At 33.5% G+C, this 19,628-nt stretch overlaps 1 protein-coding gene across 1 annotated transcript in view; it reads right to left on the bottom strand.

The window, feature by feature from the left end:
* LRRC7 (leucine rich repeat containing 7) overlaps positions 1-19,628 on the bottom strand; it is a 444,758-nt gene that overhangs the window by 44,156 nt on the left and 380,974 nt on the right. The window contains exons 23-24 of the mRNA XM_040987263.1: positions 17,654-17,773; positions 955-1,176 (exon numbers count right to left, since the gene is read on the bottom strand). Coding sequence (XP_040843197.1) covers positions 955-1,176; positions 17,654-17,773 — 342 coding nt within the window. The remainder of the gene's footprint in view (positions 1-954; positions 1,177-17,653; positions 17,774-19,628) is intronic.

The raw sequence follows: 19,628 nt of genomic DNA, 5'->3' as shown, positions 1-19,628 counted from the left end.
TCAGCTTCAAGAAGGGTAAAGAGACACAGAAAGCAGCTCATCCAAATGATAAATGACTTTAATATGAAGAAAAAGCTAGAGACTGAAGTTAATCTTGTCTGATATGTTTACAAAATAATGTGGGGTTATATATAAAGTTCTGAGTAAGCAATAATAAAGTGGAATCTTTATAAACCATATTAAGGAGTTAGTGAAGTCAATATGAGCTTTGCTTAGTTATCTAAAGAACAAAATCAGATACTTCTAAGATCTTAATATATTCTTTTCTAACCTTAAAGATGTTAATAAATTCTTTTCTAACACAATGGATGATATCCTATTGAATTTTATGGTGCTAAGGAAGAAAAATAAATTCTATCATGAAAAAGCAAATCCTAATTTAGACAGATCAGAAGTACAGCAATATATTTATACTTCAAAAAATTCATCAGTAAACTTGGGAACATTTTTAGAAATGTTTCCATTCCTTATCTTTGTAACTTTCCTCAAGGCAAAGTTTCATCTTTGTACATTACTTAGTAAACAGAAGACAGAACTTTAAGAAATTTCTTCCCACAAATACTGAGGAATAATACAGCTCACTTTTCATACTGTCATTTTCACCAGGGGCTTTGGTAAATACATGGAATCCATCTACACATTTTAGTACTTAAATGCTGGACAGTGGAGCTAACTTGGGAGTTCGGAGTGGCTAAGGGAAGGATACACGACAGTCTTCAAAAAACTATTCTGACTTGTTAACTTCCTTTTATGTGAAACATGTGTGTTGCTAATTTGTAAATTTCTACGTGTTATAGTGCTTAACCATTGAAAATAGTGATTTAATACCTACAGTGTTCCACCCAGTTCAACCTGGTAACAGCATTATGCCCCTGGATCACATTAACAGTGAAAGACACACTAGATCCTTTGGATAGTCCTGAAAACTCATCAGTGATTAAACAACAATCTTACCTGCTCTGGATAGCCATCCATACTCCTTTGCCCTTTAGTTTGAATTAAGCACCGTCCAGGCTGTGGTCCCCGGGTTGCCTGTGAAGAGGGGATCTGAATAGGCAATGGTGACTGAAATTGCTGGATGGTCACTTTGTTTACGTTTCCCTCATATGGCTGCTGCTCCCGGCTGCGATGCTGAAGGCTCTGGGAACCCATCAAAGTCTGGATGTGGCTGCCTGCCTGTGGAGAAGATAATCTGTCAGGCGAAGATTCATGTTGCTGAAAGGATGTGATTAAAGTAGAAAATACACACAGAAAACCTCTCGGGTAAAGCAGCATCATTTGGGCTTTCAGCCACAGCTGGAAAGGATAATGAAGCAACAGTAAGAGGTTGCCTACTGGGGTTTGTGAAAATGTTAATACTGGAGCAAGGTCACATTAAACACATTCATATTCATCATGTGGCTTGCCAAAGATTATTCTATCAGAACAAAATTCAACAGGAAAAAAAATCAAGTAAAAGAAATAACAATTTATAGGTAAAGCAGAGTTCTGCCTAGCATTGTGTTTTTCAAAATGACAGAGAGAATATCTATCTCAGATGACAAAAATTGTTTCCAAATATTGATGCAAAAGAATCAAATTGCATTTTTCTTTTATTACACAGGTGCATGGTAATTTTCAAATGTTTTTAAGCATTATTTGTTAATTTTTACACTATTAAATGAGGAATGTGGCTTTTTGGCATGTCGAAAACACAAATTAATCATGTAATAAATGCCCGTGGGTGTTTGTTGTCTGAGGAGGCTGTAGAAATGGAATGGTCTTCAAAATGGAATCTGCAGAGAGAACATCATCTCACCATGAACTTTCGGAGAGAGTCATCAGCAATCTTGTTAAAGTGCTGATGCACACTTGTCCATCTGTAAGGTCACAGGAAAGAGGACGTGCCCACTGGGGTCTCTCATCTTCAAGGATATGGTCACCCCTGCTTCATTACTCTCTTGTATCTCCTCATCTTCATTCTAGCATAACTTCTTGAGTTGCTTAACCTGAGTTATTTATTTATTTATTCTTTTACTAAGCAAACTTTTTACTAAGCAAAAATTTTTAATCTGGTAGCCCATAATATGTCTATTTGAGAATGATTAAATTACTATAGGTAATAAATACTGTTAATAAATAGAAATAGTTTTAAAACTTAGTATTTCATCCATTGCTACTGAAAGAAGGTTCACTCTCCAAGTGACTACAACAGCCAGGGCCAGGCAGAAGCTATGAGTCTGGAATTGCATTAGGGTCTCCCAAACGGGGGACAGAGTCCCAAGCATTTGAGCCACCTTCTCCTTTCCCAGTAGGATTAGTAGGGAGCTGGGAGTAGAGCAGCAAGGATTCAATTCAGCATTCCTTCAGGATGCTGCCAACACAGGCAGTAGCTTAACCATCTGTACTACAATACTAGCCCCAACTTGGGGATCTTCGGATGATTCAGAATTCAAAAGGGAAGTTCATCTTAGAATTCATTAATTAGGAAAGCTCCAGAATTTTCCTGATTAATCAAGATTTTTGGTTTCTATAAGAATGCTAGGTGGGAAAAATAGAGGGAAGATTATTAAAAACTCAACAAAGAGATGAATTATAACTATCTTTAAAAACTAGAATAACATAATACACTGTAATGACTAAGTTCATTTAAGAAGAAAGACATTGCTAGAATACAAAGAAGGCAAAATAAATTATTTAGTAATATATTGCACAAATATAACATGCATTTGATTATAGTTGATATACATCTAGCTATTGTTTTTTGGTGTGATGTATAACATGCTATATTAGAAACAATAAATATATTTCATTCATGAGAAATAGGAAGAAAGCACAGAAAAAAAGTTTCAGGTTATATCAGCAAAACGTAGAAACAACGATCATTCTAGCACTGCCCACGCTAATCACTGAGCTATAACCTGGTCAACAACTCAGATAACCTCACAAATCTTTATTCCTGTGTTGCATCCAATCTTTTCTCACAAATTTTAGTGAAATGGATTGTTACAATGTTTTAAGCCATTGCAGAAGATTGCATGCTCTTCTAGTCAAGTTTTAACTTTGCAAATTCTTTCCTTCTATAGATTTTTGCATTCTTTTTGGCAGGAAAGGAAATTCTTAGTACACGCAAGTTCATATTTTGAGCTAATGTATTCTGAATGAATTAAATGTTCAGGTATAAAGTCAGAAAAAATAATTATTGGGATGGAGACTTTCAGGGACTGGCTTTGCTACAGTCAATAAATAAATTCTTATATTTATAACTGCTTTTCGTCTCCACTGGAACAACAAGGAAGAATACTGAAGGTTTAATTGAAAATTATTACATAGATAAGCAAAGAATTTTTGAATTCAAATCTAGAAGGTTCCATAACATAGTCTGATTCCATACTGTATGAAGTGTATGAGAAAAATCAACAATAACTCCTTCACAGTTATTAGATTAGACCATTGTGGTAATAGTCTACCCAAGGATTAAAAACCCAATTCTATTTACTACAGAGCTGTCATAGGGTTTTAGGCTTATTTTTATGGCATATTTTTTCTCTTTCAGTGCAACTATTTGAGCTCAGAATTGCACTGATATTGAGCTCTTTAACCAGGAATGAGGATTCATTTTTCTGCCAATGGCCGTATGAATACTTATAAAATTATTTGCTGGCCATCAAAATGATCAATTAAAAATTAGCCGGGTATTGATTATTGAATTTGGAGTCCCAACTGTGCCTGTCTTGGCATGCCCAGACCAATGAATTCACAGGCCTTATATGGCCCATGGGCACTCATTCCCCAAGATAAGCATCATATCCTACTTATTGTTTTTAATGGATGGCACAGTAAACAGGATTAAATAAATGATAGCTACCACTGTATCACCAGGCTTTAGGTGTCAAAAATGAGTTAAAACATCTTTCATATACTACCTCCTTGAATCTACAGAATAGCATTAGGAGGCAATTATTATTACCAGTTTTTACTGAATCAGAAACTTTGCTTGAAAGAAGTTCAATAAGTTTTCCAAGTACAACTGGTAAATGGTAAGACTAGCATTTGAACCAAGACTGTCCGACTATGAAGCATCATGCTGTTAAACATTATAATTTTCTTCCCCTAAACTGACAAGCTCTTCCTGATAATTTAACTTTGATTTGAACAGCAATGGTGAAAAAAGGAGTGAAACAACCAGGCTGTTGAGGGAGGAAATACTCAATTTTCCTTTTTTTTACAGTACCTGATCTTGCCAATAGGAAAAGTGATCTTTGACTTAGTGAAATGTAATGCATCATCTACAGATACTATGCTAGTGATTTTGTAGTTTAGCCAATAGAATGACACTTTTGCTTTTGATAACTTCCCCATTACTACAAAGTAATGAAGCTCATATTCTCAGGAGAATTGAAAACTCTAAAAGGAGACATGGAAAGATCATGCCATAACGTGATTGTTGTAGCAGCAGTTGGCAGTTCTTTCACTGCCTCTTTAGCTGTAGGTTGTGATGACTGGGTAAAGTAATGACAGCTGCAGAAAGGAAACAACACAAATTTTCTAAAAAGTTAAGCAAACACATGATGTAACACATGTAGAGAGATAAAGATGTGGAAAGAGTGTGCAGAAGCATTGTTTTTGTTTTCCTTTTTGCCCCACACAAAGGTAATAAAGATAATAAAGATATTCATGATGAAGTGCAAAGGAACAAGGAAAACATGGAAAATGTCAACGACTGGCTAACAGCTAACCCAGCAGAGGGTTAGCTTTGACAACACTGACTCACACTGAAGGGAAATTTAAGCATGACGGTTTCTGCAAAGCTTGTGTTATAAAGGCAATAAAAATTTGACATTTGTTAGGAACTTTCAAGGAGAAGTTGGAGGAAATAATACATATTTAAGGAGTATAGTGATGAAATGATATTTTCAAGTTGATTCAAAAACATACTGTCTAAATTATAGGGGGAAAACTCCAAAACCATAGAATCCAGAGAAAGTTATTTCAAAACCACAGAAAAGAAATGCTGATTTGAAACCAAGTTACACTGTTCATGCAAAAACACATTTCATATCTAATCAGGCTTATTATGTAGGAGTTGAAAGCATTTGGGAGATTTTGTTTGATATAAAAGAAAGGGTTTTATCACTAGCTAATGCATTGATTCACAGTGTTCTTAATGAAAGTGTTGAATTAAAAAGGATATTATATTATCCACTTTGGTCACCTGTTTTAGTACTCATCTGGGTTCTTGAACCACATGGGCTTGCTTCCAACTATTGAATGCAATCTCAAAAATGACAACATGTGGCCTTGACAAAGTTCAAGACAATGCAAGTCTTCTCTATAATCAGGTCCAAAAGAATTTTAAGATGTCTGGGAGCAGGATCTGCAATATAGAAGCTTCTCTTATACACAACTAAGTAACTGGTTAGAGGAATCAGAACACATTTAAATGAGTCAGTTTCAACCATTTTGCGAAATAACAGCAGAATTTAGGCCTATCACTTTGTTAATAACATGCTTTCTGCAGAGCTCCCCTGAAAAAATTACTTGATGATTTATTTATCTATTTAAAAGGAACAGTATCAGAAGAGCAGAAGACAGAGATGTTACAGTTCTAAATGGCCTTAACAGCTAGGGCTGGGTCATGATAAAACCAGGAACTAGGAAATCCAACCTGGTCTCCACTGGAGTGGCAGGAACAAGCACTTGGGTTATCATCCATGTCTTCTTAGGTACATTAGCAGGGAGCTGGAGTGGAAGTGGAGCAGCCAGATTCTGACATTACAACATAGGATGCTACCTTGCAAATGATGTCTTAACTGCCAAAATTCCAGCTCTAGCTTAAATATATAGATATAAGATATAGATTATAGATATAGTTTAATAGCTTATGACCTGATGGTTTCCTTGAATTTATGGTTAGATATTATTGAGAAGTAAAAATGAGTTGAAATAATTGCTTTGTAAATTGCAATTTACTACTGTTGGTTGTAACTAGCATAACTACCAGTTTGCTGGACTTATTTCAATATTCAAGTGCAGTTTTATTAGTTTCACTGTGGATTTGGTGACAAGTCTGAGGTTGCTTTGTAAGAAATGGAGAAGGCATTGAACAGAAAGGGATGGATGGTAAGGATCTTAGATGATACAATTAGGAAGCACTCAGATTTTTCAGATGAACAAAAATGACAGTTTGGGAAAATGCACATTATAATATTTGTGATAATTTTTGTTTTTGTTGTATCAAGAAGAACAAATTGAGAATCAAAGCATATTTCTAAATATATATCTGCTGTTAGGGTTTAATTCTGTCTTCTAAAAATTCAATGGAAGAAATGATAACAAATTTATTAAAATACTAGCTAAACATATCAACTATATTTCTACTATTGGGGGTTATTCATATTGCAGCAGGAATTTGATAAAATTCCCTGAGATTTTTTTGGATGACATCCCAATGGATGTGGACTACAAGTGGAATACAATTCATTAGTAGCTTAATATAGTGGCTAAGACCAACCAAGTTGCAGGCTCTCATTACAGAGTTCCAAAGCTATATTTTTCAGTTCTATAACCCTAGCTCTCTCTTAAAATTTTGGTGATATGGGGGTTTATGCTAATTAATCATCATACTACAGTCCCTACTATGTATTATACACATTCTTTTGAAGAATAAAACAACCAACTGTTAAACTGATCCCTACGCTCCTTCAATTCTATGTATTTAATAGGTTAGTTTTATGTCAACATTTATGTTGCCTTATTGGGCACGAGAAGATGAATTTGCAGGTGTGAGCTCTTCAGTTTAAAAGAAAGGAATAAGAAGGATGTTTCTTTCCTCCCACCATTGACTTTTGGCGATACCACACTCTTTTGGAATATAGCAAAAACAAACATCACTGTTTTTGCTACATCTCATGGGTAATGATATTCTAGTTTTTATGGTCATTTCTTCAGTGCCTCATGGTCATACAGTAGCATCAACTTCTACAAGAAGGTTTTTATTTTCTCTTTCATCATTCTAGCAATGCATTGGTGTTTTTGTGGCATGTTCTTTAACTTTATATTGATGAAAGGTTGCTGTTTTTCTCCCTGTTGTGGACTGCGTTTTCTGGCTCTGTATAAGGAGGTGTGCAGTAAAAGTGTAGTGGAGACTGACGTTTGGAGACACAGTGCTGTATGTGTCTCTGAACCCAGATCAAAGATGGACTCCCAATGAAACAGGATGCTGGACTCTCTGACATTGTCCATGCCTACAATGTCAGGAAACACTTCAGTGACAGCTTCATGGACTTACGACTGTTCATGAAGGACCACCCATTGTAATACTAGAGGGGAAATCAATGATCAAGAGAAAACTTGGGGAAGGGGATGAGAAATCGCACAGCCAATGGAGCTGTATTATAAAACAATAATAATATAAAAATGTAAATGTAGAAATATCTTAATTTTCTAGAAAAGACTTTTTTATTCTAAGGAAAATCTTTGTCAAATATTGATGGAGGAATTATTTCAATTTGACAGTCTTTTGCTTTCATCTGTGGCAAGTTTATTTTCTGCCTCCAACTTAAAAGCTATTTGATAGACATTCTTTTGGGAACACTTTTTATCAAAGAAATGATTTAGAGTTAACCTGAATGTAAAAGAAAATCACCTGATTTAGTGACAGAAAGATCCTTCAGTACTAGAACAGAGTTGTAATGTTGCACTGCTGTTTGGAGATAAAAGGCTGTGCTTGCACTTTAAGAAAAAAATGCTGCATCAGAGAAGGAAAGCTAACAGTGACTGTCAAATGAACAATATCTTAATAAACTCATTCTTGCTTTAAGTTAGAGAATGTTTCTATTTATATTTCTGCAATGTTTTGTCAATTTCTTTAAAAAACTCTACGAAATAAAGGTTACTAAATCAATCAACTTGAAGTATGTAATTAAATCTTCAGATTAAGAAAGTCAAATGTTTGAAATGGATCACCACTAAATAGAGTAAATATGTCATTGATGTCTTCATATACTTCCTCTTGATTCAATTAGTATTACATTGGCATGAACCTGCCTCTGAATTATCATTTCATGGGATTTTTGACTTCCTTAAGGCAATACATTCTTGCTTTGCCAAGCACTTCTGTGTAACAGATAGTCTTAATATATTTGTAGATACAAGCCATTGCAAGGCTATATAAATAATTTGAAGTTATAGCGGATGGTGAGTCTAATTCAATACATTCATTTTTTTATTTCCTTAGTACAGCAAAAGACCTGGCTCTATTTATTTTTCTGGGCAAGATAATAAAGTGATCAATCAATTAATCCACATTTAAAAGTTTAAATCCATCTAAATCTTAGTAATTGTGTAAAAGGAGGAGAACTTGAACTCCTAGCTATAATTGGTCTGCACATTATACTTTATACAATCTTAGACCCTATGCTTCAGCTACTGCAGAATAACAACTAATATTGCTTCCATAAAAACCAAGGTGAGTCAAATTGTGCAGGAATTGAGGCATGTATTTTTTAGAAACTAAGTGGAAGTCTTAATGTATCATTGATATGTCACTAAGTACAATCACCAAAGATCTCAGAGAACCTGATGTTGACTTTTGATGGGTACCTCCAACATCATGAATAAGTGATCACTAGCTACCAAAGTCACACCAAAATAACTTTCAGTAATCTTCCTCACCTGCTCTTAGCTTCCGCTTCCATTAATTATGAGACATATTTATGAGAGAATTGTTTATATTTGCATTCCAGGCATCTCCTAATGCCTGTAACTACTGCTTAACAATATTTTTTCCAATCAGGGGTGAAAGTAAGCAGAAGGTAATTACTGGTCACACCAATAAATCAGTTCTAGGTTACAAAACCCCAAGAAAAGTAAGTTTTTTCACAGAGAGTTTTCCTCCCTAAAGATGAGCATTAGTGTCCGGACACATTTTGTTATTTTTCATTGTTCTATTGTTGTTTTATAAGCACTGAAAAAGTGTCTTTTGGTGAAAAGAGAAATTTTATACACTTGGAAAGGAAATATCTCTCCCATCTATATGATTCCATAAATGTGCAGTTTCATTGACTCATTTCTTGTTTCAGGCAAGAACTTATAGATGTCAAACATCTAACTGTTCCTGCCATCAGCAGCTTCAGGAGTTATGTGACTACTGTCACTGCAGTCTTCATTTAACTCAATGCAAATTCTACGTAGCACTGCTGCAAATAGGGTTAAGGGAACAGAATGAGAGAAGCAATTGATTCAAAAGTTTCAGAATGTTAACTTTTTTTGGAGTTCAAAATCACGTTAAAGGAATTACAAAGTGTTTTTAGATTTTAGTGACTTTTTGGTGATCAAAAAGAAAAATCTCTCTGATCAGTGAAAAAATTGTTACTATTAGAGGAGAAAAATGAGGCTTGGGAAGGAGAATTGGAAAAGAGCAAGCCAGGACTGAGGAAGGTATTATTCATGGTGATAGAGCGGGTTGGTCTCATTTGCTTATAGACCGACGAGGTCCATGCATCACTCTTGAGGGTTCTTCACAGTTAGTATTGTACATTTCATTGAGAGAGAAAAATCACAAAGTCTAAAGCAAAAACCTATTCTACCTGATATGTTTACTTCTGCACATAAGGAATGTTTAACTACAGCATTGTCAGTCACTCACATTTGTTAATTAATATAGTTTCCTATTTTAATTTTAGTGTACACAGTACAGTTTCTTTTGAACTTAATGAAAATAAATAAAATACATAAAAATATTTCTGAATGACTATGACGATCACATATTTTGGATAACATATTCCAAAATATATAGATAAGCTTATTTTTATTATATTATCCTTTTAATTACCTAACACTTTAAATGAAAAGCTCAACAATAGGCCGTTGCCAAGTGAAAAATTCAATTTCAGGAAAAATCCAATCCAATTTTTAATAACAAAAGTGATTCATTGGCTATGGTTTCAGCATCAAAACAATTTACGAATTTCAAGATAAACTTTAGATGGTTTTTGCCAAATTGACATAAAAAAGAAATTCTGAAAGTCATTATTTGGAAAACTTAACAAATGCCAAAATTAAAAGGAACATGCTTTCCCAGAAGCTTTATTAAAAAAAATCTCAAAAAATATATGGAAGTCAGTATAGAGAGTGCTAAGACAATTGAAAATCAATCTACCATATGACCCAGCTATCCCAATTTTGGGAATATATCCAAAGGTAATGAAGTTTGCTTAAGAGAAAGTGATCTGTAATTCTATGCTTCCAGCAGTAAATTTACTGTGATAGTAAAGACATGGAAACAACCCAGATGCCTGACAAAAGAGGATTGAATAAAGAAATTATGTTGCATCTACTCTATGGAATATTACTCAGCCATTAAAAATAATGAAATTCTACTCTTTGCAACAAAATGGTTCCTGATAGAGTCCATTATGCTCAGTGTAATAAGCTAACCCCCAAAGGAAAAAATACCATATATTCTCTCTGATATAATGCAATCTTCATGCAAAATACAAGGTTAACAGATATTTAGATAAATTTATATTTATGTGTATATATGTATATATACATATTTATCTAGAGGAACTGTATAATGGAGGTAAAGTTACAGCAACATGAAGATAAATTACAATATGTATCTCTACTTCTGAAGGGACGATGGACTACCCATGGAACTATTAAATACATCTTGACAATAGATGCTGGACTTTCTACCATTGTCTATATATACAATGTTATGATACACCTAAAAAGAAGAGTGATGGATTTGTGACTATTGCTGAAGAATTATACTATTGTTACAAAATAGGGGAAAACAGTAGGTGGGAGGAGGAGGGGATGGGTAAACTGGGAGATGAATTCCCTTAGCATAAGGAATTATATCATGAAAAAGTACATATATGTATATATATATGTGTGTGTGTGTGTATCTCATATGGCTCTAATGAAGCAGAGATTACAATCTGTGATGGATGAGATAGGGAAAGAAAGAATACTAAGAACATGAAGAAGACCATATGCTGTAAATGCCACATAATTTCTTCACATTCTTCCTAACAGGTTCTTGGCATGCATCAGAGGTGGACAATCCTAAGAAACTCAGCTTGTGCATGTAATGAAATAGTAGACATGTTCCATGTAAGAGGCTATTTGATGAAACAGGACTAAATTAGCAAAAGTTCTTACACTTATTGTTTCATCTTTGTTGACTTTGATGTTGACTCTTTTTATTTCTACTCAAATATTTTTGTTTGAAAATTTCATTTTACGGGTCCGGTGCAATGGCGCAGTGGGTAAGGTCCTCGCCTTGCACGCCTGGGATCCCATATGGGCGCTGGTTCTAATCCTGGCAGCTCCACTTCCCATCCAGCTCCCTGCCTGTGGCCTGGGAAAGCAGTCGAGGACGGCCCAAAGGTTTAGGACCCTGCACCCGCGTGGGAGACCCGGAAGAGGCCCCTGGCTTTGGATCGGCATAGCATGGGCCCCTTGCGCTCACTTGGGGAGTGAATCATCGGACGGAAGATCTTCCTCTCTGTCTCTCCTCTCTGTATATCCGCCTTTCCAATAAAAAATAATAAAAATAAATCTTTAAAAAAATAAAAAATAAATAAAAGAAAATTTTATTTTACTTTATTTATTAATTTTATGATACAGTTCCATAGGTTCTGGGAATTATTCATTCCTTCCCCAAACTTTCTCCCTACCCTCCACTTATTTCCCCTATATTATTACAATAGTACAGTCGCTCATAACCAATCATAAGTCCGTCATTCTGTTATATAAGTGTATTCTGCATTCTACATATGGACAATGGTAGAGAGTTTAGCATCCAATTTGCATGATGTATTTAACAATTTCATTTGGAGTCCATCTTTGATTTGGAAATAGAAATACATACTGCATTGTATTTCCACATCTGGACACGACAGTCCCTATTACACAATTACTATACTCATACTACTGTCATAAATGAAAAACCATAAAACAAAAATGATGTTGATTCTTGATATATATTGCATTTACTCCAACTGCCAATTCAGTGTGCACTTACACTAATGGACACTCAGTGGACACAGAAAGAAAATGCATTAATTTTAAAGAGGTCTTTGAATGCCTACTTTTTACAAATGAAAGTATTTTTCAGATTGCATATTGCTAGGATTAGATAATCCCATGGTTACTCACTCCTGAAGAGAAATATCCAAAGCTGCATTTGTGTTAGCCTGCCAATTTAGTTTTCTTACTATTATGTTGTATTACTCCAACATTTTAACCTATTGTTATAGGTCTTATGCTTCAATTTGAAACCTCTCCAGGAAACACTGAACCTAATTCCTCATGTCTTTAAAAGTCTGTCATTTTACAATCAGGCAAAACAACCATGATATTCTTGCAGATGATATAATCAAATCAGAATATAAGCAAAATTCAAAATAATGTATCTTTGAATTTATCTTATGAATTAGGACCTTCAATTTACTGTTATATATTGAGGATAATAAAAAATATTTATCTATATATGTGAGACTGGTAAATAACTTAAGCCTTAGCTTCTTTTTTTTTCTAAAACATATCACATAATAGTACTTGTATTATATGATTATTGTGAAATTGGATGAAGAATTACACTAAGGCATTCAGCATACTATCACACATTTATACATGTAACCTACTATTTTTATAACAATACAGCATAATCCAATAGGTTGCAAGAATTAGAGAAGTGATAGGATAGGAATCTCAAATGCTTGTTAGATCACTGAAGCTTTCAGAAATTGCAAAAGCTTTAATGGCAATTTGTAAGCAATTCATGCAGTCCCCGCTCAAAACTTGGTAGGGAGGTTTACTTAATGGTAACATGTTTTTTTTTTTTTAGCAGGGATATGACTTCTTGATTTAATAGGCAATAGAATTAGAGATTTTGGTAGCTGATATAGTCAGAGGGCATTAAAAACTGCTATCGATTGTTAGGCTATTAAAAATAATAGAAGATTTAGTACCTCCAACATTTTCCCACAACTTAGTTACTCTAAGGTACATTCCAGAGTGAGAGTAGAATGGAAGCGAAATTGAGAGAGGAACATATGACTTCACCATTTGTGTGCCCATGCCCATTTGTTAACCAGAGTGCTTGTAGTACTGCGAGAAAGGCCTAAGGGTGGACAATGTTAGTTCTATCAAACGGCTAGCATAGACCTGAGAGCCTTTCCCCTAAAATGGTTTCCCACTAAATTCCACAGCACCGCAGGAGTTTCTGACTGCCTAGACAAAGAGATTACTTAAATAAGCAAACAAGCAAACCTCAAAAACAGTGAAGTTCAGCAGAGGCTTTTTAACAATAATCTTGAATGAGCACTGGCTAAGAATTTTTTCTTTGCTTAACCACTGATTGTTCTCTGCTTCTTCACTTTGAAAGCAATTAAAGTTGTAGATTTTGTAGCATAATAACTCATTTTATGATAATTGAAAATTAACTTTAAAAAACACTCACTGTAGAATCAAATATAAACTCAGAAATATGGTACAATTTATTTCAGCAAATCCTGTAGCCTAGCTTAATACTGTTACCATTTCCTTAGGTTGAGTCTCACTGAGTATTACCTTGGCATACTCAACCAACATATAACAAAACCCCAAATTTAAATATTTACAGCATTCTTTGTTTTCCCTGTGAAGTGAATTCTAAACAAAATTGCTGTAATAGGAGAGCTTATCCTGATAGTAGGAAGATGATATAAATGAATTTATACATAAAAGATGTTATAGAAATATAGATATGCATTCACATGTAAGGAATGTAAGTCTAGTAACATTTTCAAATAAATAATTATTTTGACTTTTAAGTATAGTAACTAGTCCATAAATGTTTAATTAATCCTAAGATTTTATGAAGTTCCTAAAGTAAGCAGAGATATTAATAAATGGTCATCAAATCTCATATTTTTGGTATGATTTTATGCAAAATTATGAACTTTGAAAATATATTTCAAAGGAAATGGAGGTATGCATTGTAAATATAAGCACCTATTACTTCCATTTAGAATAATAGATAATAAAACCTTTCATGATAAGGCAAAATGATAGTAACTGGAAATTAATAAGTGAATGCAATTTCTTCCTTTTGTGAGGCATGCTATCTTTTGGTAAGCTAGGTACTCCCTCCGTATCCTACCAATACATTCCCTCTCCCTTCTGTCTTTAAAATTAAGCAGATTTTTAACTATATCTCCATTTGAGATTTTGTATTCCTCTTTACTAATTTTTTTCCCTTTAACCTTTAAATCTGTTCATGTGTCTACCACTCTAAATAGTCCTTCTAACTTCCTTAAGTCCCCTATTAAATCCCACTGTAGTTCACTTTTTTCCTTTCAAAAAAAACTTTTCTTGCGTTTTCTAATTTTTAAATTCAGGATCCTTTAATCATATTTATTTTACATGATTTTGGTGTAATCATTTGACATTGTCACATCAACCTTAAACTTTTAAAATTGATTTATAAACGTGTCACTTCTAACATATTTTTATTGGATATTTGAATTGAAAATCACACCTATTTTTGCTCCAGCAGACTGGTCAAAGCAAGTCATAGCGCTCTGTTTCTCTTGCAATGAATGAGATTTAAGAAGAGGATTGTTGGGAAATTAGAGGAAGAAAGGCTTTGCTCATGAGACACAGCTTCTTAACCTCTTTACTGAAGGATTTGAAAGAGGAAGCTTACATTGCTAATTGTTATTGAGTTAAAATTATGAGAAGAACCAGTTTTAGGATAAAGCCGAGTGTGGTAACATAGAACAAAGGGAAGAACATCTCTAACAATACAGAATAAGGATCAAATCCAGAATGTATCTTAGATTTTAAATACTTACATTAACTAAATACTTCTTGAATGCTAAATATTTTCCCCTGTGTTGTCCCACAACGTGCAAAGGAAATCACATTGATAAAATCTTGGATGATTCCTTTTCTGTCTTTTCTTCCTTTAATACATTCTTTAAATGTCAGTGTTCCATTGAATCCTGTGTCATCCTTTAGTTCCACTGATAGCCCAGTTATCACACATATTCTGGTTCCAAAGTTTGTACTCATTGCTAAGATAACTCTATTAACTTCAGATAAATACAAACACCATTGTATCTTTCTACTCAGGTGCTGTAAAAATATTAAAAATCCACATAGTGCGATCTATACTTCCCCCTTGGTTCACTGTCACTAGTGCTCCTACTATTTTTCATTTTAGCAAATGGAACATCATCGCTTACTTGACATGATTAGAACACGGGCATCTACTTTTAATCTGTTTTTATGCCTTATGTCCAATCAAAAGATCTTTTGGGATCTACAGTTTAAAACTATATTAGATCTCTGCATTTTTCTCCACCATTCAATACTTGTTTCTGAGTTGCCCTGAAATATGATAGTACCTTGTTTCTGATTCTATGCTCCCAGTTCAGTCCAGTTCAAGCCATAAGAGTGTGTACTAAATGCAAATGCATTATGTGTACTCTCTGCTTAAAACACGTCAGAGTGTCACTTTCTATTTCCCACAGAATGAATAATAGCATCGTATGGCTTATTCTATGTCTCCAGTGTTGAAAGACTGGCGGTTTTGAAAAGCTAATTTTTTTTGTTCTAGCCTTCAGATATCTGATAAGTAAAATATATATCTAATAGAAGTATATATTTATTCCCAGCTGAAGGCATAAAAGAATACTTTTGGCAGCACTATCCAAACCTGGAATAAATATAAATCCCTATCAACATTTGGATGGATAGCTAAATAGTGGAATTAAGTATTAATAGGAGGAATACTATTTAGCAATTAAAATGTACCAATTCCTATACATACAACAAAACGAGTGATTTTTACAAAAAGCACGTTCAATGAACAAAATCAGGCACAATATAATATATACTGTTGAATCCCCGTCTTCCTAGCACATGTCATACTATGTTACAGTTATCTTCTTTGCTGGAATTACACAACAGGCAAATTAATAATACGCATCAGACCTGAAAATCAGTGGCATTATCAATTATGGATACATTACTTTGGTATTTAATATATTAAGCAAAATGCTACATTCTCTATAATTATGTAATGTTTATGTTAGTTATAAAGTGCAATTATAAAGTGAACACACATGAGCTTAAATCTTAGAGTATTAGGATCACAATTTAACTTCAGAATTAAAACACAACCAATAATAGCACCACCCTCCTTTCTCATCCTAGCTTCTACATTCCCTGCAGTGACAAATAAAGTTCTGAAGTTTATGTTCACTGCTCTTTTACAAAAATAATTTTCTTAGTCATACTTATGCATAAACACTACGTTTTTAGTATTGCCTTTGAGATTTATAACTAAGGTATTGCTGAATTATAATATCTCAGAATTTTTTCCCTGCTTAAGTTATGCTTTTAAATTTTATAAACTGCTGTGAAATGCTCTTTGTATGGAAAAAAGAAGTTCTTCACATACTCCTTTGCTATCTGGTATTGTAAACATTGCAACTGCCTTACTTCCAGTGGGGACTTGTTAGAACATAGGGCATGTGTTTGTTCAGCTTTACTAAAGAATCTGCTACCAAAGTGCCCATACATCACAGTCTCATAAGAAATTAAAAGGCATTTCAACTGTGCCATATATGTAAGTAAGTTGCCTTTTTTGAGACTACTTAACTTTTCAGCCTAGAAAACATAAAGTGGTACTTTTTTTACATATCTCTGTTAAAGTGGTTCCATCTTGTTTTTATGTTTATTTACTATCCTGGTTCTTCTTATATTTTACCAATTAAAAATTGAGTTATATATAACTTTATGGATTTGTATAAATTTAGAAAAGATATTCTGGATCACAAGCAGACTTTAAAAAGTTAATGGAAAACTGGAATTTAAATATATGCTTTTTCTTTAGTGCAAAATACTTGAAATCTATATATAATTTTTTTACACAATTTTCAATGATCTTTTGAATATTATCTCCTACAAAAATCTTGTTTCTCATATATGTTTTTAATGCCTTCTCTCAGTTCTGGTTTTCTTTTTATTGTTGTTTTGTAATCTAACACATGCTGTTTTAGTTGTTTGCTACTCAATTCACTTGGTTAGATTAGAAGGCAATTGAGGTAATAAATCATATTACAATCCTTTTTTTTGCTTTCCTTTTATCTAGCAAGTGTTTAGTGCATAGTAGTGTATATAATTGCTTATTGGATGTTGAAATGAATTGCTATGACTTTAAAAATAGTAAGTCAATTTTCTTTCTTTTTTTTCTTTCTCTTTTTCTTTCTTTCTCTCTTTCTTTCTTTCTGTTTTCTTTTTCTTTTGCATTTTCTGCACATTAGCTACAACACACTGCTGAAGCCATGACGTCAGATTATACACCTTTCAGTACTTGTGTTTCAAAGGTGGATGGTAAGAGCATCTTTAGATACTTTCTTTAGTGATCATATCTGCAGAATGGTAGCAGGATGTTACAAACTTTCATTACCAACTCTGAACACTTTGCATTGTTCTGCTTCCTTTTGTCTCTATGCACTGACATGTTGGCAAACTGCCTTCAGTGGGATAATATTTAGCTTAAAGTTACCACAGAGTTAGAAATTATTTTAAGACATAAGATATGAATTACATAGTACAATGAATGTGCATTTTTCATGGTTTGTGTCATCAATTTGAAATTGGTTACCTTTTTAGTAATGGTGTCCGGAGGTACATCCCGCCTCCCAAGTGGATAAGGATTCCATTGGCCACTAGGAGATACATCTTCTTGTCCATTGTCTAAAATGTTGCTTTGCTGGGACGGGGTCTATTGCGAAAATGGTATGGCATTTTTTAGTGATGTAATAGAAATTTACCATAGCTCTCTGAAAAGATTCCCTAATGAATTATGTAAAATTAGTATTGTTTAATTGCAGAAACGATATATTCTGACCTGGAAATATTATTATACACTATTTAATGGATACAAATTTTAAATTGAAAGCTTTTTGCAATCAGTGAGAAATACAGTTAAAATAACCATCCTGGAGTTATTTACTGGATTTTAAAGAAAGGTTTAGATTATTTACAGTACCTGAATAAAAATAATCAGAATAAAATTAACCATTAAAAACCACAACAGTTAAAATGTGCTTATTTTGTAACTTTAGTATGACCTTACCATTTAAAGGATAAATTGAAAACATTAATCCAAAGAACATACCTAAATATTCCAAACCGTGCCTTAAAATCTGTTGTATGACACTTTATTAGTTCTGGGATAATATGCCTCGTACTGAATCAAAACAGTGCTAACATGGGCATGGTGCAAGATTTATGGTACCCTACCATTCTCTACAGAAAGCTTTCAGAGGAAGATTAAAGCAATATAAAAATGTTACACTATCAGAATCACTATATAAATAAATCATAGCCATTTTTATTGCCAAGTGTGTTCATTCCTATAGCTCATTTTTATAGTTACATCTAACTCTTCCTGAGTATTTTATTTTTCTTGGCTTTTTTGGCTATTATTTTTAACAGATGATAATATCACAGCCTTAATTATTAGTAGCATTATTTTGGGGTGAATCAATCTTTTAATCCAAATAATAGCAAACAGCTACATACCATCTGAAAGACAGTCCCTGGAAGAGGAATATGCAGTGGTATTCTCATAAATGAGTACACATATGTATATGTATATGCAAGACACATACACATATATATACATACACACATTTTTTTCTCAGAAGCCATTTCTTTTTTTCACCTGTAGTACACATTATGATACACAAATAATGATTGATTTCTTGGAAAATTCATAGGTGATTGAGATATGGTGTCTTGATATTTGCTATGCCATTTTATATACGTAATCTGAAGAATCTTTACTGATAACTCCTATTTGGACAACAGATGTTAAACTGGTACTGGTATAAGTATTCTGGCCACGTGCATTCTAAAAAACATTGCTTGCAAATAGATTTGAATGGATTTGTTATGACACTAGATGAAATCTTCCTAGGGTATAATGAATATTGTGAAAAGCAAGGACATAACTCATGTAACAGCAGGATTTATACATCAACATTGAGAATTACTTTGACCATGTGAATTATTTTTTTCACAAACCTATCAAAACCAATATATTATCTTTTCCCAAAAACTATTAAAGCATAATTATTCAGGCTAAACACTATGGGCCAGTTATTTCTTCTTAAAATTTTGTGCTCAGATCTTTCCAGCTTAGTTTTTTTTTTTTTTTGCCAGAGAAGTGAGAGAAAACATATTTATTGGTGAGATCTGTGTAATGTAGCTTTTTTAAAAAAAGTGGCCAAAATTCAGCATAGATTTCCTTTGTTTCCCTGTTGATATCATCCCCAAGTTTATCTCTGTTTCTTTTATAACACCTGTATCAGCTCCCCCACAAATGACTGCTAGAATCTGTTAGAAAGCAATTGAAAATAGTTATTACCTTTGACATTGGAAAGAAAAGGATAAAATCTTGTTAGTCAAAATTCTAACATTGTCATGATTTAGGTGTTTCAGTATGTAACAATTAACTTTTTTTTAAAAAAAGCGATTGTTTACAGTCACATCAATCCTTCTATATTAAAGGGACCAAAAGAAACAAATACTAGGACACTTGCCCTAGATATAAAAAAATTAAAGAACTTCCT

Source organism: Ochotona curzoniae, unplaced genomic scaffold (assembly GCF_017591425.1).
Source record: "Ochotona curzoniae isolate NIBS_2020 unplaced genomic scaffold, NIBS_Ocur_1.0 contig_4612, whole genome shotgun sequence".
Lineage (NCBI taxonomy): Eukaryota > Metazoa > Chordata > Mammalia > Lagomorpha > Ochotonidae > Ochotona > Ochotona curzoniae.
Note: the sequence above shows the minus strand (reverse complement) of the source record. Positions and strands in the feature narration are given on the sequence as shown.